Raw genomic sequence first — 25616 nt, 5'->3', positions numbered from 1 at the left:
TCATCACTCTCTGTAACGCTGCTCATCACTCTTATCACTCTCTGTAACTATAATTATTTTGTTTTATTCAAAGTTTTACCCTAAACAACAGATTTAATGTCCAGCTCTTTTTGCATCATAAAACTCACTAAAATCTGATTATTATGATAAAGGATGCTCCAGTAATAAATAGAAACACTTAAGTTGTTCTCTTTTTGCAATATTACTTTTTGCACATTTTCGTTTTAGGAAAAAACTTACAGAACTGGAGAAATTTGATTTTCTGCAAAGTCCAGTCCTGAATGAGCTGAAGGTTTTCATGTATGAACGGCAGCAGTTAGAGTGAAAAAGACTTCTGGAAAAATAAAACATTGTAAATGCTGATGTGGAATGATTTATCTTTCAGTACTCAGTTACTTTGGGTCTCAGCTGACAGTAAACGTTTTCAGGACATTAAGGAACTCTTTTATCCGTCTCCTCTTGCAGGAAAAGGAGAAACCTCACGAGGGCTCCAGGCCTGTCAGAGCCGTGTTCGTGTCCGACGGGAAGATCCTGAGCACCGGCTTCAGTCGCATGAGCGAGCGGCAGGTGGCGCTGTGGGACCCGGTGAGTCTCACCTGTCTTCTTACTCAACCCAGCTTTACAGAGATTACTGATCACCTGAAAAAGAACTCCATAAAACACGATGTTTCCTTCCACATGGTGTTTTATCCAGTTCATTTCTTGAAGCACAACCTAAATGACCCATGTTGGACTAAAGTAAAATGATGCAAACATAAAGCGATGGATTTATTTGCAGCTAAGGAGGAACTTAATCTAATTTCAACAGCAGAGTTTCCCAACAGGCAGATTACAGCACCGAGGGTGTTTACTCTGCAACAAACCACATCTGTCTGAATGAAACAAGCCCTTTTCTTACCTTCAGTCTGACAAAACACCTTTTTATGCTTTGGATTTATGCTCCCTTTTTTCTCCCAGAAAAACTTTTCGGAGCCGCTGACCCTGCAGGAGCTGGACACCAGCAGCGGCGTCCTCCTGCCGTTTTTTGACCCGGACACCGGGGTCGTCTACCTCTGTGGCAAGGTTAGAACCAGAACCCGCCGGTCCTTCTGACCCACGCAGACACAAACAAACAGCTTAATGTTCTGTGACGTCCTCACCGCAGGGAGACAGCAGCATCCGTTACTTCGAGGTGACAGATGAAGCGCCGTACGTCCACTACCTGTCCATGTACAGCAGCAAGGAGAGCCAGAAGGGCATGGGCTACATGCCCAAGAGAGGCCTGGAGATCAACAAATGTGAAATCGCCAGGTACCGACGGCGTGTTACAGATAATACTTTTGCTCGTGTCTGTGTTCAATCATCTGCACCAGAATGTCTCATGGAAGTAATCACTGGATGAACATCAGCTTATTAGTGTTTGGAGTCAATCCTGTTCAAGATGGCCGCCGCACACACACACACACACACACACACAGTCAGAAACACAGGTAATGAGGTGAAGTTAATGAGGCAGTAGCTGAGAGTCATCCTCAACACTGGCGGCCATCTTTAGTTAAAACTCTAAATTCCTTCAAGAAACTCAAGGTTTTTAAATTTGACAGCCGACTTCAGGGACCTTTTACCGCGCAGTGATGATTTTATCATGACTGTTTGACCTTTGAGCCTAAAATGTGACGTTTTTCCCAGGTTCTACAAACTCCACGAGAGGAAATGTGAGCCCATCGTGATGACGGTGCCACGCAAGGTAAGATTCCTCCAAACCGACTGATCTGATCTCGGATCAGTGGTCCTGCTCCAGCTGACACTCTCCTCCCCGCTCCGTGCAGTCGGACCTGTTCCAGGAGGACCTGTACCCGGACACCATCGGGCCCGAGCCCTCGGCCGAGGCTGACGAGTGGTTCGACGGGAAAGACGCGCCGCCGGTTATGATTTCCCTAAAGGACGGGTTCACCGCCACCACCAAAACCAAAGAGTTCAAAGTTCACAAGAGCCTCCTGAAGACCACAGCAGCTTCTGATGGGAATCAAGGAGGCATCAGCGAAGTGAGACCGTCTAACCTGTCTAACCTACATTTACATGTTTTTACATCTTTTTACAGCCTTCTTGTTCAGAAACGGGACTTCTTTTTAAAAAGGGAAACAGTTTTGTAAAACAAACTTTACTTGTTTGGCTCAAACTGAAAACAAACCCGATAAAAAATTCATTTCCTGTGAGAATGAAGTGATAAAACAAGCTGAGCAGAAGATAAAATCAGCAAAACTGGAGCTACAAACTAAAATAGCACAGCCGTAATTAAAAGCTAAATGCAGCAAAGTCCTTAAATGTACAAAACCTGGAGCAAAAAAGGAGCTAGAAGCTAACATTAGCAAAACCGTAACTAAAAGGTAAAATAAATAAAAACTAAATGCAACAAAACTGTGAATAAAAGATAATTAGAGCAAAACAAATCAGTAGCTAAAAGCTAAAATTAGCTAAACAACAGAAACAAAACAACAGCTAAAAGATAACATTGGAAAAAGCATCAGCTGCAACCCAAACAGCAAAACCCAAATTAATAGTTACAATAACAAAACAGAAGTAGAAGCTAAAATGAGGAAGACAGCAGCTAAAAGCTAAAAGAAGCACACAAAAACAGAACCAGTAGCTGAAGCTGATTTTAATGTTTCTGAAGGAACGGAGGAGACTTTAAGGTGTTTTATGAGTAATTATTTAGTAAATAAAGGTAAATATTTCAAAAAGTGTAAAAGTTAGAAAACCTAAAAATCCCAGCAGAGTTTTCCTGATTGAATTGAACGTTTTAATATAGAAATAGTTAAAATAGCACAAAATTTATGGAAGTAGTTTGATTTATTAAAATGAAAAATGACAATAAAGCTGAAATCTGATGGATGTTTAAGGACTAAACTAAACCTGCTTTCCAGGCAAAACCTGCTTCAGCTTAAAAAACTGCAACAACCAATGTTTTTAATGATAAAAAGTCAGATTTTAGTTAATTTTTATTTAATATTTAACATAGAGGGGAAACATGTTGAATTTTGACTTTTTTCTGTCCTGATTTACTTTTGCTTTAAATGTTTTCATCTTTTCCTCAGAAGAATAGTTGAGTCTTTAGGACTTCTGACTAAAAGTGGCGTGGTTATGATGGAGTCTTTGTGCGTGCAGGCGCTCCAGACTCTGAGGAGGGAGATAAAGGCCCTGAAAGCAGCGATGGATGAGCTGAACAGGCGTGTGATGGAGCTGGAGAGCAAATAATAAAGGATAAATCTGTGGCTGTAAACAAACAAACAAACAAACAAACAACAAAACCCGGAGCAGAAGTCGGAGGGGAAACCCGGTGGAGCAAAAACAGACGAATAAAAAGAATCAAACTGCTGTAAACTTTTTGTTTGTGAAGAAAAACGGTAACATTACGACAGCAGCTGTTAGCTTGAAGCTTGAATTTGTTTCGTTTGCCTGAAATTGAAGTTTTCTTATTTTAATATATAAATTTTGTTTGAAATAAAGTCTTCAGTATTTTCAAAGTGCTTTATTTTACTCTTTTTTTTTTTTAAACTGCAAAAATAGATAACATGCACATCTGTGAGCAAGTCTGAAGCATTTCTGATCATCATCATCATACAAAAACAAGAAACAAAACAAAATGACTAACAGATGTTTCAGGAAGAAATAGAACATGGATTAAAATCTGAGGACAATTTATTAAAGACAAAACGATTACACAGAAATGATTAAATATGCAAACTTTTTAAAATAAGTCGGTCAGAAAGGACAGTTTAGAGCTTATTGTGTCACTTCTCTGAGTATAATTACACTTTCCAGGTTTCTGACTGATGTTGTCCTTTTAAAGTTAATTTTAGTTCTTTTTTTTTGCAGTTTTATTGATATAAACATTAATTATTTGTTGTAAAGCGTAAACCTAACATTCAGCACCACAGAGCTCCGAAGGGAAAGTGTCCGATGTAAATCATATAGATATTATTATCTGTCCGTATTAAAATAAAGGGTTCCCAAAGTGGTGGATCAAGGGCCAGATCTGGACTCGAATGTAGCTGAATTGGACCCCGATTGGTGCAGCTGGAGCCGAGGGAAACTGGCAGAGAGGTCGCTAAAAGAGAATTTAAATATACGTGTGTGTGTTCTGGATTTCTTTACATGAACTTCTCTGAATTTTAATCGAAGACCTCTGGAGCAGAGAATGACATCCAACTTCCACAGCCTCAGTGATCGGACACTTTCCTGGCGAACATGAGAAACCTAAGGTGTTTTTTCCATTTTAACCCTCCTGTAGCCTTCAGGTGAAATGAACCTGAAGGAACGAGGGTTTCTCCTCCTCTCTTCGGTTGCGAGGGCTTCAGGAAGGTTAAATGATTCGATCACCCTTCAGGGGCTCCGTAACAACCAGACCCTGAATGTTAAGAATTCAAATTTACAGTATTTGCTTTTAAAGCTTAAGCCTCCCCCCAACACCCAAAATGAAAGCATGAAAGTAATAATTTGAACCAGTAATAAATATTTACACGGTTATTTGTTGTTTAATCAACCCCTGGTGTCAGGCTTCACTCATCTCTGCCCCCTCGCTCTTCCTGTCTGTCAAACACCAGTCCCTTCCTGAAAGCCTCTACACGTAGTTGGAGTTTGGTGCCGAGGCGTTGTTGCCGTAGTACTTGGCGGTTCCTCCTGAGCTGCCGGATTTGGGTCTGCTGAAGCAGCAGAGCAGCCCTCCTGCCAGAAGCAGCAGCACGCCGGCGGCCCAGCCTATGTAGATGCACGCTCCCATCTCTTTCTTCAGCGAGTTGAGGACCAGGGGGTTGTTGAAATCTTTCACGGTGTTGTGTGCCGACCAGCTGACCGGGATGATGGCCAGGAGCCCGGCCAGCATCAGGCCCACCCCGGCCACCAGGCTGATCTTGGGCTTAACGTCTTCGTTCTGCACGCACGTGGTGAAGTCCGCGCCGCAGAACAGGACCAGGAGGCTGAGGGCGCTGAGCATGCAGCTGATGATGGTCAGGGCCCGGGAGGCCTGGATCTCGTTGGACAGTTCCAGCAGGGAGTCGTAGTTCTTGCACTGCTGCTGCCCGGTGCTCTGCACCACACACTCCATCCACAGGCCCTGCTGTTGGTCCTGCCAACACAAACACACAGATTTGTACCGCTGGGACGAGCCACCGTTCACACAGAGACAACCTGTGGAGCTGCCGTCCTCCACAGAGACAGCTGGAGGTTTGACTCCATTGTCTTATTTTCAAGGTTCGGCCAAAACAGCCTTCCCTCTCATCGTCAGATGATCGGTTCTTCGTGGAAACAAGAAGCTGCTGCAGTGGCCGTCATTCTGGGATTATCTGAACCCGTTTGTGTGTTTTAAACCTACCTGAGCAGTAAGGATGTTGTTTCCAATGAAGGCCGATACCTTCCAGCGCGGGACGGCGCAGCACACGACGACCCCGATGAGCCCGATGACCCCGAGGGCCACGCAGACCAGATGAACCGCAGAAGATCCCATCCTGGAAAAACAAGAAAACAAGGAGAACGATAAAAACAGGTTCCTGCTGCCTCAGGGGTTGTTTTCTCTGAGCTTCGGGGAAATCAGATCCACAGTTTGGGTTCTGAAAATTACATTTACCCGACCTTTTGTTGCAGTTGAACTACTTCTGCTGACTTTGTGTCATTTCAGCCAAACGATCGGCTCATTCAGATGTTTTTTGTAACTTTTATACTTTTTAAGTGATTTAACTTTATTTATGATGTTTTTCCTCATAGAAAACACGTTCAGATCTCTTCAGTTCCTTGAAAAACATTTTTTTCTCTTTTTTTTCAGCAAACTGACTCGGATTTTGTCTTTTTAAATACTTTTAGCTCGTGCCCTGCTTCCTTTAGCTGTAGAAGCTAAACTTCAGCTGATTTCAGTGAAGTTTGGCGCTCAGCGTTCAGTTTTAACTGAGCTTCTCGAGGCGTTTCTGGTTTTTAACACAAAGTTTAACGTTTAAAGCTCAAAAAACCAACGGGAGATGAAAAGTTCTTGGTTCCTCTTTACTGCTCTCGTGTTGTTGTTGTTGCGCCGCCGAACAGACGCTCTCAGATTAACAGATTACATCGTACATGTTTTCACAGAAACTGTGGTTTGGGGCCACATTTTTCAGTCGGGTCGTGCTCAGACAGGCCCGCGCCTTCAGGGCCTCCACCTACGACTGAACCACTCCCTCACACCACCCCGCCGCTGCACGTTTAGCTGTTTTTTACTTCGTTTGGTCAATTACCTGGAACTAAAGTTAATATAAAAAGTAAAAAAAAAAACATAAAGTACAGCACATTATCTGAGAAATTTAAATGAACAAAAATCTACAAACCAGGTTCAGCTGAACTGGACGCTTTTCTTTCTCAAGTCAGAAATTAAATTAAAAAAAGAAAAGTTTTTATTCTTTTATTTGAATTCTTTTAAACATTTTTAATTCAACACATTAAAGAGAAAGCCACATATTTTAGTATCTGCTGCATGTTCAGCTTTTAACCATGTTCATCATTAAATTCCCCTTTTTTTTTAATAAGGTTTAAATTTAGTTAAACACTAAAAAGATTCAAATTTAAGCCAAAATAAAATCGTTTTATGCTTTTAAAGCAAACGTGACACACCCTGAATCACAGAGCAGATTAAATCTAATCTGAAATGTGTTCATTTGATCCTTAAAGTGACAAACTTATTCTTTTTTTAGGAATTTCGCCCTGATTCTCTAATTATGACTTTTTATCAAAACTCTGAAAAAACAACAAAAAAAAGACATTTTCACAAATCAGTTTATCCACTTCTGTAAAAAGTGTTGAAAATCCAAGAGAAGTTTGTGTAAAATAAGTTACCTACCTTTCTTTTGTAACGATCGGTGTCTTTGTGTGGGTTCTTCTTGTTGCTGGAGGAGTTGTTTTCTGAAGCAGCTGCTGCCTAAAGAAACGAGGGTATTTATGCAGAAATGTAAGGGGAGGGTGGGGCCCAACGCCCAACAAAGTGACAGCAGAGGAGGTCTGGACCCAACCAGTGTGGACTTGTGTCTGCACCTATGTTTCCCTCTCTTTTCCCTCCTTATAGAAAAGCTGAAGCCTTTGAGGAGACAGATCCTGAGGAAGACTCTGTTAGTGGATAAAGGCCAAGATGAGCCTGAAGATGCTGATGATGAGTTTGACATTTTGATCGTGTCCATCTTGAGTTTCCAGGAAAACAAAACAGTGAGTCATCTGGGACAACGCCAGTTTTCCCAGTCTGTGCTTCCGACAAACAACCCCCCCCCCCTCTCCATCCCAGCCGTCTCTGTCGAAACCAGGATGACGAACGCAGGGAGGCCATTTTTAGAGGCTGACACACTGTTGGGATTTGTGCGGCGGCTTTCGTGGATCACGGGACAGAAAGAAAATGAAGAAATCCAAAGGAATGCGGCCTTTACTCACATTCAGGGTTTTGGTTTGCCTAATCTCGTGATCTCAGCATCAGCACAGAGAGCTGCAGCATCATGGAGCTGATGAGCAGTTCCTGTTCAGACCTGACAGATATTTGGTTTATTTTGTTGGAGGAAGACCCCAGAAATGACACAGATTTCTTTTCTGGGTCAACCTAGAATCATGCCTCAAATGAAATAAACTGCAGCCACCAGCTGAACGTTTCCTCAGCTAAAACCAACAAGAGAAACGGAATTTTCCTGGAAGACTTGGCTCAAATTTACCAAAGTTGCTTAAAGTAAAAAAAGCTATAAGTGTTGTAGTCTGCACCTGTGGTGTCTATGTCTGGTTTTTTCAGTTCTCCTTGGACCCCCTCCTTCCTCTGACTTCACACCTGTAGGTTATGACTGTTTGACCGCAGGTGTCGGTTTCTTGTCTCATGTGCCTTGGTTGGTATGGATGTGTTTGCTGAGTTTTAAATTAAAGAATATTTAACACCCCTTTTATTTTTATTTGTACTCAAGGCAAATTTTAGACATGGCCGACAGTTTTTAAGTTTTCTTAATCCTTACAAACACATTTACAGCTGAATCCATGTTTTCTGTTTCCCTTCTTTATAAAACACCTGAAACCTAGAATTGTTTGGTCTAAAACTGCAAACCCAAGAGTTATTTCATGACTTTTTTATGATTTACTTTTTCCACATTCTGTTTTCTAACTTGTTTGCTCACAACAATTTAACCTACAATTTTAGGCAAAGCACAACTTCCTCGTGATAAGGTGATTTTATATTGTCTTCTTTTAATTGTTCTGAAAAAATATTTCTCATTTATTACAATAAATTGGGCTAATAACTCAAAGCATTTTAAATTGTCCCATAAATAAAATAAGTTTCTGTCATACTGGTAACTGTTTCTAATAAATAACAGCCCTAAAAACTCCCTCCAAGTGTGTAAATTCCGTTTTAAATTATATTTATTGTTTTTCATACTGAGCCTAAAATAGTAATATAAAAAAACATAAAGCGGATGTTTAGCACGTCACAATATATATTTTAGTTTACTATAAATTCAAAAAGAAAATCACGTTTTGTTGAGATTGTGAAATTGCAAAAAGTATTGCACGTCCGAATATGAACACAAGGGGGCGCAATGTGAGTTTAAATCGAACCACTGTATACTGCTATGGGCGGAGCCATAAAGAAGACGGACTCCGGATTCATCCAATAGGATGCGAGATCCTGAACTTTCGAACGCTCGAGAGACCAATCACCATTCGAGGAACGTGTGAAGAGCTCGGTTTGATTCGGCCTCTTTCGTTACCGTAGACGCTCGGTTTAAACGGCCCTCTGTGAAAGTTCCTGGGGGGGGGAACGCGGAGAGCGACCGGGACAAAGCCGGAGAAAAGGGCCAAAGTTAACCTACTGGATAAACATTCCGCACGTCTTCCGTACCAGGAGGATAGGTACAAATCTGACGGAAAGGTTCGGGAACATTTCATTCGTTGTAGAAAGGTTTCATCTGGGTCGGTTGTAGTTTGAGTTTGTAGCTTATGTCGGATTCAATAAAGTTTGTTTAAAAAAAGTGTTGCTAATGCTACTTGGCTAGCAGCTTCGTTAGCTCGAGCTCGGTTAAGCTCATTGATTCTCCTTCTGCCGGTCGATTTCTCTGTCCGACAGATTCGTTGTTGTTTTTGCATTTTTCTTTTTACGGAATGCGGATGATGGCATGTTTTATGAGCAGAAGTCGGTATTTATCCCCCGTTCTCTCCTGCTTTTAAATTCTAAGGTGAAACGCACAGAAAACCAAGGTCTTGACTTCCCGATAACGTCAGAAAATACAGAAAATGGCGGAGCCGGACAAATTAAACATCGACTCTATAATTCAGCGTCTCCTGGAAGGTGAGGATGAGCAGAAATATCACGATGAAAAGTATTTTTAATTTGATTTTTGTAACTGTTGGATCGTGGTGAAATGTTTACCGGGTAGTTGGAGGTTTTAGTTTTTTATTATTTTGGATCAAAGGTTGTATCAAACAGCTTTTATTGATGGTTTGGCTGACGTTGTTTGATAAGATGTTAATTTTTATTATAATTTTATTACATACAGTTCTCAGTCTCACCTTTTCAATGATGATAGTTGATTATTTTCTTCATATATTGAATTTAAATGCCTGGTTACTAAGTCAATCACATCTTCTCACGCAAACTATACGGGTTTTCTGTATTTAGTAGCTCTTTAAGGAGAATATGATTTATATTTTTTGGATTTTTGTATATTGAACATAATTTTTCAGTTTGAACTGTGATTTGAAATAGTCCTGGAACAAATAAAGCCACCCCTTATCTAAATAAGGTTCATTTTACAATCATATAAACCTTCATAGCACAAAGCTTTTATTGTTTTATATCAGCATGTTTATTATTTATATAATATTTATATTATTATTCATACATATCTTAGGCACGATTTGTTAGTGTAGCTTTAAATTAGTCTTATGGTGGTTTTAATGTCTTTTTTAAACTGATATTTATTAATATTTATCCTCTTTATTCCCTTATTAACTTATTTTTGGTAGATTTTTGCACAACACATAATTCTGTTTATGTTATACAAAATTACAATAAGTCTGATTCTGATGTTTCGTTATTTTTCAGCTCCTTGTGTACTGGATTAATCATTTAAAATGCTATTTTCCTGTAAAAGCAATAGATGGACTGCATGTGCTTTCAGAGTGAAATAATACGTTAATTCACGTACAAGTTAAGAATAACTGTTATGAACAAATTAACTGGTAATTTGCAAGAGTTGGAACAACATTTTGGCAGATTTGGAGGAAATGTATCTTTACTGGTTGCAAATAACAGTATCTACATTTTCTAATTAGATGGTTTTAAGTGTTAATCATCTTGTTTCACCTTCATATCACATCCTGAATATTGAGAGCCTTGTGGTCAACAAACATTTCCTAAAACCCAGCGCTGCGGTTCATTTAATAAGGATAGGACATCATGTTTTATTCCTGTCGTCTAAATGTTTTGGCTCCCAATCAACGATTTAGCAATGCCAGAGACTTCTGACCTGCTAGTTGAAGTACACAAACATTTCTAATAAGTCAATAAACTTTGGCAGAACGAAAGTACAAACCATTGAGTTGCACATTTGGTGAATTCTCATTTTTTTCTTTGTGTAACTCAAATATAGCATCAAGAAATCCTTAATGTAGTCCTGATCTGAAGCAGGCTTCACCCTAAAGCTGGGATGGAAAATTATTTAAAAGCTAAAGAAAACAAATGTTAATTTCTATCACCTATACCCACAAACAAACCCAAATAGTTTTTCAGCAACCCGGCTCAGTTATGTTCTGCGTGCAAGTTCTGCAGAAAAGATAAATAATATCTCAAACTGAAGTTAGTCAAAAAAAAAGTCTGTCTTGCAAAACTTGCATCAAAAGTAAAAGATGGAAGAAAAAACTGCAATTTATAAAGACTGACGAAGAGGTAGAATTATATCTGTGCAGAGATCAATGAATTTCATATATTTAAAATTTTTTGTATTGTTTAAACTTATTTCCCATGTTTTTAAAACTAAAATTTTAAGACTATGACTCTGACAGAGTTCCTTAGCTCTCGTAAATCATTAGTAACTGGTATTACATGGGAAAAAAAGGTAAGTTTTGTAAATTCATTGTCAAACCACAAGAGCAATGTTTTGTAATCGAAATTATTTGCTTTTTTTCTGATTCATTTACTAATAAGTAACTGGGAAATTATGGTTTTAACCACACCAACAAGACGAAAGAGACATTTTATCACCTAGTGTTGTCTACTAAACAGATGAGACGATAAACAAGCATGAAAAACCCAGTGGCAGCGTTTATATCTTGTTATGCAACTCACTGGTTCTTTATGGTTTTCTTTCTGTGTAAAACTTCTCTTTGGTTAGTATTTAACTTCTCTGTTCAAGACTGCTTGTGTTTTAATGTAATTTAGTTACAGCACAACACACGCAGTGGGTTTCTTTGTATTTATCAGAAACCCGGCTCAGACGCCTCCTTCATGCATGTTCTGCAGAAAATCTTCTAAGCCAAGAAAAGCCTCTCAGGCCTTGTTTACACAACGCTGTTTTTAAGTGAAACCAGACATTTCTGCTGCATTTCAGCCGTTCCTGTACACAACGACGGGGATTATATTCTGACACTGAAACCTTTTGAACCCGGGTCTCAGAGTGGAAGATTTTGGACATTAGTGTGAAATGGTGACTGTTCACTTCAGACGGCTGCAGTCAGTAGGTTTTCTGCACTTGTAGATGAACAGCAGTAATAATGGCAGACAGCTGAGGGCTGTTTGTGCTGCAACACGACGTCACTGTCGGCCCAAACGAACCTACGTGGATTCACCATTCTATAACCGCTTTCATGCTCAAGACTGAAGTGTCTGCGTGCACGGACGTGCCGTTGAAATACAAAAATCACAGTGCCTGCTAGTTTCCTGGCACGGAAACTGTAGCAGCTTCAATGTTTTTGCGGTTTTGTCTGAACAGTGATGACGATCACACCTCTTAATGTTTCCAGGAGATTCACCTCTCAACGGGGTCTCGGTTTAAAGGATATGTAACTGATGGTGCAAACATCTGTCTCTGAGGTTACCCAGTACACGTCCACACATTAATTCTGGTTTGGATGATGCACTTGAAAACAGGAAATGAAACGGAGATGGAAGACAGCTGTCATGCAATCAACTAGAACTAGAAAAATGTTGTGGCTGTCCGTCCGTCCGTCCATCTGTCCTTGTGTCCATTATCTGCTGCTTGTTCCAGAGGCGGGTCACGGGGGCAGCAGCTTGAGCAGGAAAGTCTCAACATTTCTCCACAGCCGCCTCTTCCAGGAGGATTCCAAGGCGTTCCCAGGCCATAGTCTGACACAGTGTCTCCAGCGTGTCCTGAGTCTTCCCCCAGGTCTTCTCCCAGTTGGACATACCCGTAACACTTCCTTAGGGAGGTGTCCAGGGGGGCATCCTTATCAGATGCCTGAACCTCAACTGGCTCCTCTTCATGTGGAGGAGCAGCAGCTCGACTCTGAGTCCCTCCCAGATAACCAAACTTGTCACCCTGTCTGTAAGGGAGAGACCACCCACTCTGCAGAGAAAACTCATTTCAGCTGCTTGTATCTGAGATCTCATTCTTTCAGTCCCTGTACAAAGTTCATGACTGTAGGTGAGGGTAGTAACGAAGGTTGACTGGTTGCCTTGCGGCTCAGCTCCTTCTTCACCACAGCGGACCGGTACACAGAACACAGTGGTGCATATTCTGTTGATCTCACGCTCTGTTCTTCCCTCACTCATAAACACCTGAGATACTTAAACTCCTCCACATGAGGCAGGACCTCATTCCCAACCTGGAGAGAGCAATCGACCCTTTTCCGACTGAGGACCGTGGCTTGAAATTTGGAGGTACTGATCCTCATGTCAGCCGCTTCACACGAGTCAACTTTTAAAGTTTGCTTCAACGCGAGAAGCGAGCCTTCAAACAGGAACACAAACAAGATTTTGGTCCGATTTTATTATCCACGCACCTTTTATTCTTTGGAAGATCACAGGGGTCCCTGTCGAGACTAACAGACTTCTAATTTGTGATCATTTCCAAATTATATCCCACAACTTTATAAAACTAACAAAACCTGATAATAAAAGGATTTAATTATGTAATACAAATATGTTAATGCGTAAAGTATGTCAGTAAAACCCAGATGATCTCTGAACTCTGAGCAGATGAGCAAAGTAAACTGCAACAGAGTTAAAGGTAATGTTAGCTCAAAGATGATCTTTTTGGATCCTTTAAGTCCCAATATTAGAACAGGTTTTTATCCAGTAAGTATTGATGTTTGATTTGGAGAATGTTCCCAGAACCTGGATTATTAATAAACTCATTTCAACCTTTAGTTTGTTTGCCTTCTTCCATGGAGGCCCTGCAGGATCAGCCTCGGCTGAGCTGGTGGAGGTGGTTGGGATTATTCTGGGAAGTGCATCCTGGGAGTTTGACTTTGACTCTGGGACATGCTGGAGTGTTTCGTACATGGGTTGTTAACCTGATAAGGTTATCTGCCAAACACACGGGAAAACAAACAGGCCTGATAGTGGCAGTATTTATATCCTGTTATGCAACTCACTTCACCTGTTGATTTTTTTTTTTTTTACTGGTACTTGTAGTTTTATAGTAAAACTTGTCTCCGGTTCGTATTTATCCTCTCTCTTCATGACTGCAGGACATTAAAAGGTAGATGTCTCACAGCATGTGGTGTTCTGTAATTTAGTTAAATTGTCCCGTGTTTATTTCTTTAAATCTCCTATGTGGACAACAAGGTTACCCTCCTGCTTCCTGACTGTGTTTTGAGACCAAACCAATTAAATGTGTTTGGATAATTAGGAGTTGGAATTGGATTATTAGATCTAAGCTAAGCGAACCTGGCTGATCGCAGAGCAACGGTAACATCAGGCCGACTGGCATCGAGGCAGAGCTGATGAACCGTACGAAGTGTTGGTTTCACCCCGACAGCTTCCTCGTCTCGCTGGTACGGCTCTTTGTTTTCAGGGCCCTGAACGCCTCGCTCCTGAACGCCCGCAGGCCCCGAGGCTAACTTTGGAATAAGCTCTGTCAGGGCTTAGCCTTCGGTAATCCAGGTTTAGAGCAACAAGCAGCAGTGCAGTATTTATATCTGCTTCTCGCTGCCTTTTGTCGTCCCTCCCCAACATCCGTTTGGTGATTCATACTTTGAGCCTCGCTGGAGCTGCTCGTCCTGCACAGGCGTCTGATTCGTTGTTATAAAAGAGTTTGGTTTGAACTGAATCATCCGTTTATTCTATTGACTACTGGGAAATGTTTGCTTTTCTGTTTCAAGTGCATCAAGAAAACTGCTGGTTAAGCTATAAAAACACATCTGAGTTGTTTTTTTCATATGAATATTGACCTGGTTCAATTATTTTCAATAATCAAGTTTGTGAATAAACTTATGTTTATCCAAAACACTGAAACTAAAATAGAGAGACAGAAATACAAATTAGCAATCTGAAATGACTGATTTATGTCATATTAATAAACATTAATTTATGTATTTTCATGTCAATAACATGAAGTGACAAAATGAGTCATAATGGGGCATTTTTTAGTATCAAGTTATTTTTTAAAATCTTTATCAACAAAGCTTAAAAATGATTCATAGTTTGTTGAAATTTGCCAATTTATCATCTGTCAATAAGATAGGTTTGTTTACAAGCGTTCCAGCCTAAAAATCTGGATTTTTATTAGTCTGGAGTGATCTGATCAGGAAAATTAGCCCTAAAAAAGCTTCACAGTTATATGAAGGGATTTCCTGCCACTATACGGCAGCCAGCAGAGAGAAAAGGTCAGTTATAAAGGTTATAAGACAAAGGATTATTTCTGAAGACATACCTGTTAGAAAACTTTTTTTAAAGGTAGATTTTCAAGATTATTAAAAGATGTGAAAACACAACTTTACTGCAACGTGTTTCAACTACAGCAGCTACGGCAACTCTGCTGGGACAAACAGCAGCACCTCACACTAACTCTGCAAAGATTTACGATTACAAAACAGATTTTTGGCTTTTAAAAAAACTGATTCAGAATCGTTTGTGATGCCATGCATTTAAAAATGAATATAACCCCGTCACATAATCAAGTTTAAATACGTTGCGACTAATAATTATATTTAAACTTCATGTTTGTAGATTTCATTTCTTCTGTGTAGCGATTTTAAAAAGGTTGATTTCTACCTACAATGTGAAAGTAAGAAGTAGATTTTCTGGTATTTCAGGTGGACAGCAGTCATTGTCTTTGTTCCTGAGCTGTTTATAAAATAAAGTTAGAATCCGAAGTTTGGAGACATTTCTGTGTCGTGCCTCAGATCTTCAAATCCCTGAGCAGAATTATATTATTTTTCTTTTTTCCCAGTTTGTGTTGAGATCAAACTGCATGACTGATTCTGTTAAACTCACAAACGAACCAGATTTCCCAGCGGCAGCAGGCCGTTTGGCGTCTTTAGGGACACGAATCTGAATCAGAATCAGGAGTTTGGTATCATTTCAAGCTGCTAATGAGATTACAAACTATTCTTTTTAAATGAGCGTTTTATTTTATTTGCATTGGAAGCCTATATTTGAATAACACCTATTTAACCTGATGTGGGGAAAATGATTTGTTCTTGCGCTTAGATCTTGGTGGTGGTGTTCGCTGTGTGAGAAGTGTGAAAACGCATGACAAGCAGACTCTTCAGAAACTGTCTGAATGTTGCTTTCATCTTCGCTTCATAAATGTAATACGAATTCATCACAACTTTCTTTTTTATGTTAATTAGAAAGTGTTCTTGACGCAGGTGTTTGTGCTCCATCAGATTAAAGGAGGAAGTGGTTTCACGCCTCCCTTTTTTTTTAAAACTCTGACCTGTTTCTGAGGAGGACAACGTGTCCTGTTTTTTTTTTTCTTGTGTGAGGAGGTTCGTTTTCTTTACCTCTGAACGTCTCTGAGTACCTGCTGAAATGGCTGTTAGGCAGAACCGCTAACAGAACTCGACAACATTTGGCTGGTGGGAGGTGTTAGCTGCCCAGTCTGGTGGTCGGCTTCAGAATCCAAGCTTTGCTTCATGTCAATCTTTTGATGATGTTAAAGCCTTTTTTGGTGATTTGTTTTTTTTTTTTTTTTTCTCCATAAAATGCCTGACGACGTCTGACTTTTCCTCTTCCAGTGAAGGGCTCTCGGCCGGGGAAGAACGTTCAGCTGACAGAGAATGAAATCCGTGGCCTTTGCCTCAAGTCTCGGGAAATCTTCCTGAGCCAGCCGATCCTGCTCGAACTCGAGGCTCCCTTAAAAATATGTGGTGAGTTTTCCATCGATTTTAATGGAGCTCTCAGGAAATAAACATGAGACATAAAGCTACATCTGACTGACTAACAGTTCAAAATGTCTGCCACGAAAACACAAAAATAGCTGCAACCTGATCAGTTTTACAGATATTGATCTATAGGTTGATGTCATTCCAAACACTCTGAGCGTAAGTGACCAAAACAGCTACATCTTCATCATTTCGCAGCATAAATAATCTTAATTTAAATCCATGAGATGAAAGGCAGCGGCCTTTATTTAATCAGCTGAGAATAATTAAAGCTACCAGCAGTTACTTACATGAAGTGTGAAACTTATTCTTTGGCTTGTTTCACTTCATGTTTTCAGGCTGAATAGATTACAGTAAATCACAAGTTGTCAGAACGTAAAACAGAATATTTTTTGTTTTCAAATGTCTCCAAATGTGTTCTGGAGCGAAACCGATGTCTAAACAAGCAGCTCCAACATTAATGACCCGGGTCTAATTAGAATTTAATAATGAATATAGTAAAACTTTTAACTATTCTGATAAAAATAGAATAAAAAACTGAAATCTTAAATGTTTAAACCAGAGTTAGTTCAATTTTTTCCAATAATTTTGTTTGTGGATTAGTGGAGGTCTTAATACAAATTTACTTTTAGCTTTATTTGCTTTAAATCAGGGAGGAAAGAAGTTAAAACTAATATAACCCAAGGATGAAATGGAAAATGAATGGAAAAACTGCAGTTTTATGGCACATATAGGCTACAAAAATGCAAATGTTTACAATTTTTGATCGTGACAAAATAGATAACTATTGCTTCTTGTAATCAGACAAGGAAATCGTTCTAAAAAGATGTTTTAACTTAAGTTTAGAAATATTCATAAGGATAGACCAACATAGGCACGACGGCATTAATTAGCTGAACTATAAAAAAGTAATTTATAAACACTAGGTTATAAAGAAAAATAAAAAGTTACAAAACATTTGTTTTCATCCGGACCCCAGGATTAGAGGTTTGTACTCAGGGGTGATGATGGCATCTGTAAGGAAACAGAAAAAGGCATTAATTTAGATTTACTCACTTCGTCTTTGACTTTAAGCTCCTGTCGAGACTCAGCAGCTTCAGGTAACTGTGAAGCTGATTGGCTGACGGGAGGTTTAAGTAACAGGGTTAGACTTGGTGCCGGCACAAATTATAATCTGAACCTGTTCATGTCCTCAGATTAAAAATTCCAGTTTAAATCGTGTTTCTTTGCTGCCCCCTGCAGGTGATGTCCACGGTCAGTACTATGATCTCCTCCGGCTCTTCGAATATGGAGGCTTCCCCCCAGAAAGCAACTACCTGTTCCTGGGAGACTACGTGGACCGAGGGAAGCAGTCGCTGGAGACCATCTGTCTGCTCCTCGCCTACAAGATCAAATACCCAGAAAACTTCTTCCTGCTGCGTGGCAATCATGAGTGCGCCTCAATTAATCGAATCTACGGTTTTTATGACGAGTGTAAGTGAAAGTTGGCTGTAAGTAACGAGGAAATGAGCTGCAGTTGTGCTGTAAGTTTATTTATTTTGTAGGTAAGCGACGGTACAACATCAAGCTGTGGAAGACCTTCACAGACTGCTTCAACTGTTTACCCGTGGCGGCCATTGTAGATGAGAAAATCTTCTGTTGTCACGGAGGTAGGTCTGGTCGGCGAACGGTTTCACACGGATTAAAATCTGAGAGTTGAGCTGAAACCGATGTCGTCCCTCCAGGCCTCTCTCCGGACCTTCAGTCGATGGAGCAGATCCGCAGAGTAATGCGACCCACAGACGTGCCTGACCAGGGTTTGCTGTGCGACCTGCTGTGGGCCGATCCGGACAAAGACGTCCTGGGCTGGGGGGAAAACGACCGCGGCGTCTCCTTCACGTTCGGCGCGGACGTGGTGGCCAAATTTTTGCACAAACACGACATGGACCTAATATGCAGGGCACATCAGGTAGTGTTCGTTCGCCTTGCTGCGTTACTTTTTGTTTTCCGTTCAAAAACTGACTTATTTTTTGTTTTATAAATCTTCTGTGCATGGTGTGTAAATTAAACCTTTTTTTAAAGATGTAGGATCAATAACATTAAATTGCCTCTTTCCTTTTACAAAACAGATCATGTTACAATTTAACCTGCAGTCCTCCTCACAACCATCTGGTCCATAGAAGTGCATCGTCCTCAATCTTTTCTTAGCCACCTCACGATTCCATTCGATTACGATTCAGAGGGTTGTGATGCGATTATAAAATGATTAAAGATTCATTCAGATGCATCAATAATCACTACAAACAAAACCCTGAGCAGAGAATCCGTCACACCTGAAAGAAACAAATTAATTTGCTCACTGCAGCATAAATCAGGTTTTATTCAAACAAGAATTTGGGGACTAAGTGAACAAAAATGCAGAATATGGTGACCTAAGATAAAGTATCTGATCTGTTTTATTCCTTGTTTTTTTGCTGCTTTGTTTTTGGTCCCATTAGTGTGTGGAAACGGTTGTGATTGTTTTATTGTGGGTCTAAATGTGAAACAAAAAGTCCTGCTTTCGTCACAATAAAGTCGTTTGTTTGATTGTCCGGTCTCGGCACGGCTCTGTTCTAAACGGTCTCTGTGGTTTTCCATTTAACTGAGTTCTGCCTCCAAACTTATCACCGAGTAAATAAGTGAAATAAACTCACCGATCTCTGCCACAGTCTCCAAAAAGTCTGCGGCCGAATCGAGGCCACCTTCCCTCCTCCGGTCCGTGACCACAAACTGACCAACCACGGTGTTGGTCTACGAGCTGCCATTTTAATAGCCATGTTGTTTAAAAGCGTAACTAAGAACAGCAAATGTGGAGGTTTTAATCCCATCAACATAGGTCAGCACTCAGATCTTCAGCTCGGCTGAGGAGGTACTAAGATGCGAGCTGAAAGTGGGCGGACCCGAGTCGGGCCCGTGGGAGAAGGCCGTAAAAGTTGCCACAGATTTTGTAATTCACTTCGCCTTTTCTGACGTCGCTCGGTCGTCGGTCCTCTGTTAACAAACGCAGCTGTTTTTCTTCCTCCTCTGGGTGGAAACGTGTAAATGACCGTTAGCGCAGAAGCTGCAGTTTGTTTTTCTCGCCTTCTTCTCGCTCTGTTTGCGTTCAACATTAATGAAATATTATGAAATAAATAAATAGATTCAGGATTAAAAATAAGATTATAACCCTTTTTTTTTTGCTGACGCTTTCATTTCTCTTCCAAGGTGGTTGAAGATGGTTATGAGTTTTTCGCTAAGAGGCAACTCGTCACTCTTTTCTCGGCTCCCAACTACTGCGGAGAGTTCGATAACGCTGGTGCCATGATGAGCGTGGACGAGACGCTCATGTGTTCCTTTCAGGTGTGTAAGACGCGACGAGATGAAATTATACTACATCCTTGTTTCCAGACTCTGATGAGGGGGACATTTAATGTTTAGCAGCAGATTTAATCTCATATTTCCTCCTAAACTTCTTCTCCTCGTCTCTACGCTGCTCCAGCTTCACCGCCTCTGTTTTACCTGTAAGACATACAACCGGATGTTTATATTTACATTAAGTGCAGACCCGTATTTCAGAATTGCATCTTCTGGATTAAACCGTTTGAGGATAACCTTTCTGTTTGATTTCACGCTTTGCACCGAGAACCTTTCACCCAGACTTTGTGTCTCTGTTGGTTTAATGAAGAATTTAATATTTCTTTTCTTTTTTTTTTTGTCTTCTGCAGATTCTGAAGCCAGCAGATAAGAAACTGTATCCTTATGGTGGCGGGGGAGGAGTGGGGTTAGGAAGACCGGTCACCCCTCCGAGGAACTCAGCCAAGTCTGCGAAGGCCAAGAAATAACCCCTGCTGGGTCCCCTTCCTGCGACCTGCCTCCCTCTGTCGGCCCGGCGTCTTTTTTCTTTCTTCTTCTCATGTTACTGAACGGCAGCGACCAGTGTCCGAGGTTCAGCCACGTCATTCGTTTCAGAGTTTATTTGGCTGTTTTACGTGTAGTTTTTTGTACGTATGTGTGGAAAAACGAGAGCGACGCTGCGTTCTGTACGCGTTTTTCTTTTTTCTCCCCCCCCTCCCGTCTTTTGTGTGTCGTCCCGTCGGGTTTGTCCCGTCCGTCGCGTTGACCCAAACCTGGCTGCTGGAGGGAGGGGGGGAGAAAAGGGGGAAGGGGGGGTGAAGTTTTTTGTAAATCATGTTTCAGAAATCCACGTGTCTGACGGGTGGGGAGGGAGGTAAACGGCACATACCACACACTGGGTGCACAGGTGGACACGTGCACGTTAATCCTTCACTATAAAAACTTTATTTTATCCCTTTTCAATTTGAAAATCAGTTATTTCAGGTAATAGTCATGGATGTTCTATAGAGTTGCTCCTTTTTGTTTTTGTAGATAAAACCAAACATGTTTTTTTCTTTTTCTTGCTTTTAGTTTTAGTTCACTTGAAGCTGAATAATAATAATAATAATAAAAAAAGAATCATTTATTTGACACATGCCATCATGATTATCACTTTGTCATATTTGTCACGTAGTGGCTAATTTTTCTCTTGTGTTTGATGTTTCAGCTTGATTTAACGACTCGAACGGGACCTAAAACATGTAAATACCAACAGGTGGAACTTATACACGGAATAAACAAAATGAGATTTTACGTGTCGTTTCAGTCTGATTAAAATGGGAATAATGTCTGAGGGAAACTGTTAAAGTTGGTTTTAGAACTAGATGTTGCTCTTTTTGTTTGTTAAAAATGACCTAAATAACATTTTAAAGTTTATCTCTAAAGCGTAAATGTATTGAAAGCTTTGCAGGTTAACTGGGCTGCTTTTACTGCTCTGAAATATTCAGAAGAAACCAATATTATCTAATAATAATAATAATAATTGTTGGACATTATTTTTTATTAAACTCTGTAAGGAGGCAGATATTTTTTGTATATATTTAGCTGTGATTGAAAGCAATAATCCGAAGTATGAACCACAGCTTTAACTTTCAGTGTGAATCACTTTCACTAATAATAATAATAATAATACAAAAAAAAGGATTTATTTGAATTCAAAATCAAATTAAAAGTATGTTTTTTTTAAAGCTGAGCTGGGAACATGAGGTGCTCACGAGGAAGGAAAATTCTACCTTTTCTTTTGTAATAAAATAGTTGCAATAGTCCTTTAAACCTTTCAGTGTGTCTGGGTAATGTCTGCAAACTTAGTTCTGGTAGAATAAAACGTAAATGTACATTTTAATTCCAGCTGTGGTACGTTTAGGTTCCACCACCTGTTTCTATAAAAACATCTGTGCAGATCTTGAAAAGTTGGGACTCTTTTGGACTGAATTCCTGATTGTTTCCGAGGTTTTCTCATTTTCTTTCACCTCCTTCCTGTGGGGGGCCAAAAACAAACAAACAAACAAACAAAAACAGCCATAAACAAATTAGTTTTATTATGAAGTGAAACAACTGTGACCCTCAAACACAACAGCCTCAAATGAAGAAGCTTTTTAAAGGTACTCGTCGCAAACGATGAAATCAGACGTCGACTAGGTCAGGTGCAAATCTGAAATGCAGGTACGCACTCAATGTAAACAAAGCACTTTTTTCTGCATGCTTTTCTCCGATCTGAGCGTAAAATCGTCCCTGATTCCAAATGGCTCCTCAGTGGTCGTGACTTCGGCTGTTCCTGCAGGTAAACATCGCAGCGTTCGGCCTTTCCTGACGTGTTTTTAATGGAAGGATTGTGTGGGGTCGTTGTAATGAGTACCTTTAATGTCCTGAAAGGTCCACTCTTTGTTTAGTTTTAGTTTTTTTCTTCTCTGCGGACATACAGGGTGTTCGGGTTAGGGGTCTTTTCCTGCCCTGATCTGAGGTCTGTTTCTCCTCATCTTTGTGGAGACTTCAGCTCCTCCTTCCTTTTTTTAAAAAAAAAAAGAAGAATCTGGAGTTCTTTAACTCAGCACCTGTTTTTTTTTTTTTCCAGTGTTGAATGAGTAAAGTGTATTTTCCTATTCTCTGTGGCTTTCTAACAGGGTCCACCTCTGAATGAGGCTCAGTGTTCCTAACGATTGGACTTCTTTTTGTTCCGTTCACATCCAAAATCTGCTCAGGAAGTGAAGTTTTTGGTAAATTCTAAGTGCATTTGTATCTCCATACGAAGAAAACCACGTTCATGTACTCCTTTCCTGTTAGACGCGTCAGCTTCGGGGTTCCTGGAGGTTCTGTTCATGTTTCTGCCTGATGAGGACTGATGACTGTATGGACAATAATCAGACGGATAAAGTTGTTTGTCTCCTTTCATTGAAGAAAGAAGAACCCACAAAGGTCGCTGAAAGAACTTTAAACTGACGAGTTATAAGAAAAATATTGAAAATCAGGCTTTGTTTTCAAATTCTGGGTCAACAGAATTATTAAAAAATAACTGAGCTCAATATTTTGTTGCAATCAGCTGATTTCTGCACCTGTCCACAGGTGTCCACAGGTATTTTGTCCCTCAGGTCTGAAGGGTTCCTCCCACAGATGTTCAGCAGGATTTAGATCAGGGCTCAGAGGCCTCTTCAGAACGGTCCAATGTTTGGTTCTGACCCGTTCTTAGTGTTTTGGGTCATTATCCTGTTGGACCCGTGAGCTGAGACTGAGACCAGAACATCTGGCTCCAGAAAGCCTTGATAGTCTTGAACCGAGCCTCCTCCATGTCCCCCTGTAGGTTCAGGGTTCTGGTCTTTGTCTCATGTTTGGGTCTGTGGACACAGAGCTGATGGGACGTGTTGCCCAAAGGGTCCAGTTTTGTCCCATATGTCCTCAGGACATTGTCCCAGAAGCTCTGAAGCTTCTCAGTATGTGTTTTGGTAAATTCCAGTTTGTCTTCATGATCTGGTGTCCTCCTCTGTCGTCTTCCATCGAGTTCAGTTTGTCTGAAACAGACTGATAGTGTGATCTGACACTGATGACCTTTGACCTTGGAGTTCACCTCTGATCTCTTTGGTTACTATTTATATTATCCGTCTCTTCAGTTTGTCCTCTTGTGGACACGTGCAGGGAGGTTGTCTCCAGTCCTGTGGACCTGAACCTTCTGTAGTCTCAGGGACAACCTGCTGCTCAGTTATCGTCTCTCTGAGCTCCTGAGACAACTCTGTCCTCAGCTTTCTGTCCTCCATGTTCAGTGTGATACACACCATGATCCCAAACAGCCCTGTGACTACCTGTCCTCCTGTAAACAGGCAGCCTGACTGATTCCAGGACTGAAGACACCTGGGATCCTGACTACAGGACACACCTGAGTTTAACGTGTCCCTGAGGACTTTTTTAGCATTTTTTAATTATTACTTTTGCCCGTTTGAAGTTATTTCAGTGATTTTTGTGAGTTTTTCTCTCTTCGAAACAGAAACAAGTTTGTCTGCGTCTGAACGAATCTTTGGAAATTATGATTTGTAAAAGTTTGTGGTTTTCAAAGTGACAATATGAGACAGCTGAGGTAATTTAATGAAGAATATTAAGTTTGTTAAGCTTGATCTGATGTTTCTTGACTAAATTCTTCACTTTTTATGTTATTTTCATGGCTGTAAAAAAAACGGCTTAAAACATTTCCAAACTGCCTGTTTCTGGTTCTCATATCTGCTGTTTGAAAATATTTATTTCTGTAAAATTTAACTCTAGTTATTTCAGACTTATTAGCTTTTTAATCAATCAGGGATACTTTGCACCTTGCACTGTTGCTGGGTAGATTTATAATTATTAGATTATTACAGTTAAGATTAGCTAAGCAAGGAGAAAAATATGGGTATTTTATTCGTCTTGTTTTCGAGTCAATCACATGATCTCTGTTTCCAGTTAGTAATAAATATAGAATTTTTATATTTGTGTTTGTTTTTTTTCTTTGATCTTCGATTTTAAAAATGTCGAGCACATCCTCCTGTGTTGAATAAAAGTAGAAATAGAACAAAGTTTTAGGGAAATGGTGTTTTTTTTTTATGCCTGCATGTCAGATGTTTGCAGGATTGGAATGCATATCGCCCGCCAGAGCTTCAGGCTGGGATCATCTTCTGTTGAGATGGAGCAGCATTAAAGGCGGTTTGATCAAACCTTTAAAACAACAAGATGTGTTGGAGCTCAGAGTTTGTGTTCGCCACGACTCTCAGCTACTACCACAGCAGATTTCAGCTCAGTAGCTGTAAAACTGACCCAGTTTTAGCCTTTTTTTGTGTTTGTTGAACGGGGTTGGTCCAGTGTAGAAGCATTAATTTCTGAGAGTTTCATTAAAATCTGTCCAGTGGGTCAGGAGATATTTTGCTAACAGCCAAACGAACACAGACACTGGCTAAAACGTCTCCTTGCCTTTGAAATGTTTAAACTTCTCACTTTTTGCTAATTTTTTTCCATGATGGGGTAAAACTGCGACCAGCGGCGTGGTTGCACCGATTGGCAATAAGTCAAACTGATAGTTTCGCTCTAAATTTAGCCGCAGGCGGCCGCACCTCACTTCCTCTTTACTGCTCTAATGTTTCACTTATGGGCTGCACATGCAAGTTTCTTCTTCTCTGGTTTATTTTGAAATGCTTGGCAGGAATGTTGACATCGGTCAGCTGATTTAGGAGGACTCTAAAAGCAGCGGTCGGCTCGTCGCTCAACAGATCAATTAAATTATTAAAGCCTCTATTAATAAACTGTTTTTAAAGCTAATGAGAGTAAAAAAAAGCTGAAACCAAGAAGTAAAGTGACAAGACAACGGCTGTTTGAGTCAGGTTCAAACAAACTAACTCATAAGGAACCAAAGAGATGATATTTTCTGCTAAAATACAGCCGAAGAAGCTGAAACTGAGCTGTTATGGCTAAAAGGAGCAAAACATTAGCTAAAAGCTAAAGGAAGCAGAAGGCTGAGTAAAGTAAGTAGCAAAATGCTTTCTAAAAGCCGCATCATTTTAGCTAAAAGTAGCTAAATGCTAGGCAAAAGTGGCAAAATGGTAGCTAGAAGCTAAAAGTTGCAAATGGCAAGGTAAAATCTAAAGATGCAAAAAGGGTAGCTAAGGGTTAAACGTAGCAATCAAAACACCAACTAAAGCCAAAAGGCAAGCAAAAAGGTTAATGTAAAAGAAGCTAGCTAAAATTAGAAAAATGGTAGCTAGAAGCTAAAAGCAGCAAAGATGCTATCTAAAGGTATCAAAAGAATAGCCAAAAGCTAAATGGAGCAAAACGGTAATTAAAGGGGAAAAATATGGCAGCTAGCTAAAAGTAGCAAATGGCCACCTAAACGCTAAAAGTAGCTGAATAGTAGCTGAAAGCTAAAAGTAGAACAAGAAGACAAAAATGGAGCCAGTTTGCTGAAGATTTCAAACAGA

General features: G+C 40.2%; 3 protein-coding genes across 4 annotated transcripts in view; 2 read left to right on the top strand and 1 right to left on the bottom strand.

Annotated features, from left to right (window-relative positions):
- Nucleotides 1-3503, top strand: part of coro1a (coronin, actin binding protein, 1A) — an 8928-nt gene extending 5425 nt beyond the window's left edge. The window contains exons 6-11 of the mRNA XM_017419468.3: nt 466-585; nt 958-1062; nt 1145-1290; nt 1669-1726; nt 1809-2024; nt 3145-3503. Of these exons, the coding sequence (XP_017274957.1) occupies nt 466-585; nt 958-1062; nt 1145-1290; nt 1669-1726; nt 1809-2024; nt 3145-3234 (735 nt within the window). The 3' untranslated portion in view covers nt 3235-3503. The remainder of the gene's footprint in view (nt 1-465; nt 586-957; nt 1063-1144; nt 1291-1668; nt 1727-1808; nt 2025-3144) is intronic.
- Nucleotides 3504-3660: 157 nt separating this feature from the next.
- cldni (claudin i) lies at nt 3661-6990 on the bottom strand. Its single transcript, XM_017419469.3, has 3 exons — nt 6836-6990; nt 5351-5483; nt 3661-5104 (listed from the first exon to the last, which is right to left on the bottom strand). Exons 2-3 carry the CDS (start codon nt 5480-5482, stop codon nt 4601-4603), a joined length of 636 nt encoding a protein of 211 aa, XP_017274958.1. The 5' UTR covers nt 5483; nt 6836-6990; the 3' UTR covers nt 3661-4600.
- A 1735-nt stretch (nt 6991-8725) lies between these two features.
- Nucleotides 8726-22240, top strand: ppp1caa (protein phosphatase 1, catalytic subunit, alpha isozyme a). 2 transcript variants are annotated; one of them, XM_017419495.3, is made up of 8 exons: nt 8726-8884; nt 9189-9301; nt 16156-16287; nt 17545-17775; nt 17847-17951; nt 18027-18250; nt 19525-19659; nt 20025-22240. In XM_017419495.3, exons 2-8 carry the CDS (start codon nt 9247-9249, stop codon nt 20139-20141), a joined length of 999 nt encoding a protein of 332 aa, XP_017274984.1. In that variant the 5' UTR covers nt 8726-8884; nt 9189-9246; the 3' UTR covers nt 20142-22240. The 2 variants fall into 2 exon arrangements, with proteins under 2 accessions (XP_017274984.1, XP_024862432.1); XM_025006664.2 differs by having other exon boundaries at nt 8727-8865.
- The last annotated feature ends 3376 nt before the right edge of the window (nt 22241-25616 follow it).

The sequence above is a fragment of the Kryptolebias marmoratus genome, linkage group LG12, assembly GCF_001649575.2.
Source record: "Kryptolebias marmoratus isolate JLee-2015 linkage group LG12, ASM164957v2, whole genome shotgun sequence".
In the NCBI taxonomy this organism is placed as follows: domain Eukaryota; kingdom Metazoa; phylum Chordata; class Actinopteri; order Cyprinodontiformes; family Rivulidae; genus Kryptolebias; species Kryptolebias marmoratus.
The sequence above is the reverse complement of the archived record's forward strand: the minus strand, read 5'-3'. Positions and strand labels throughout refer to the sequence as shown.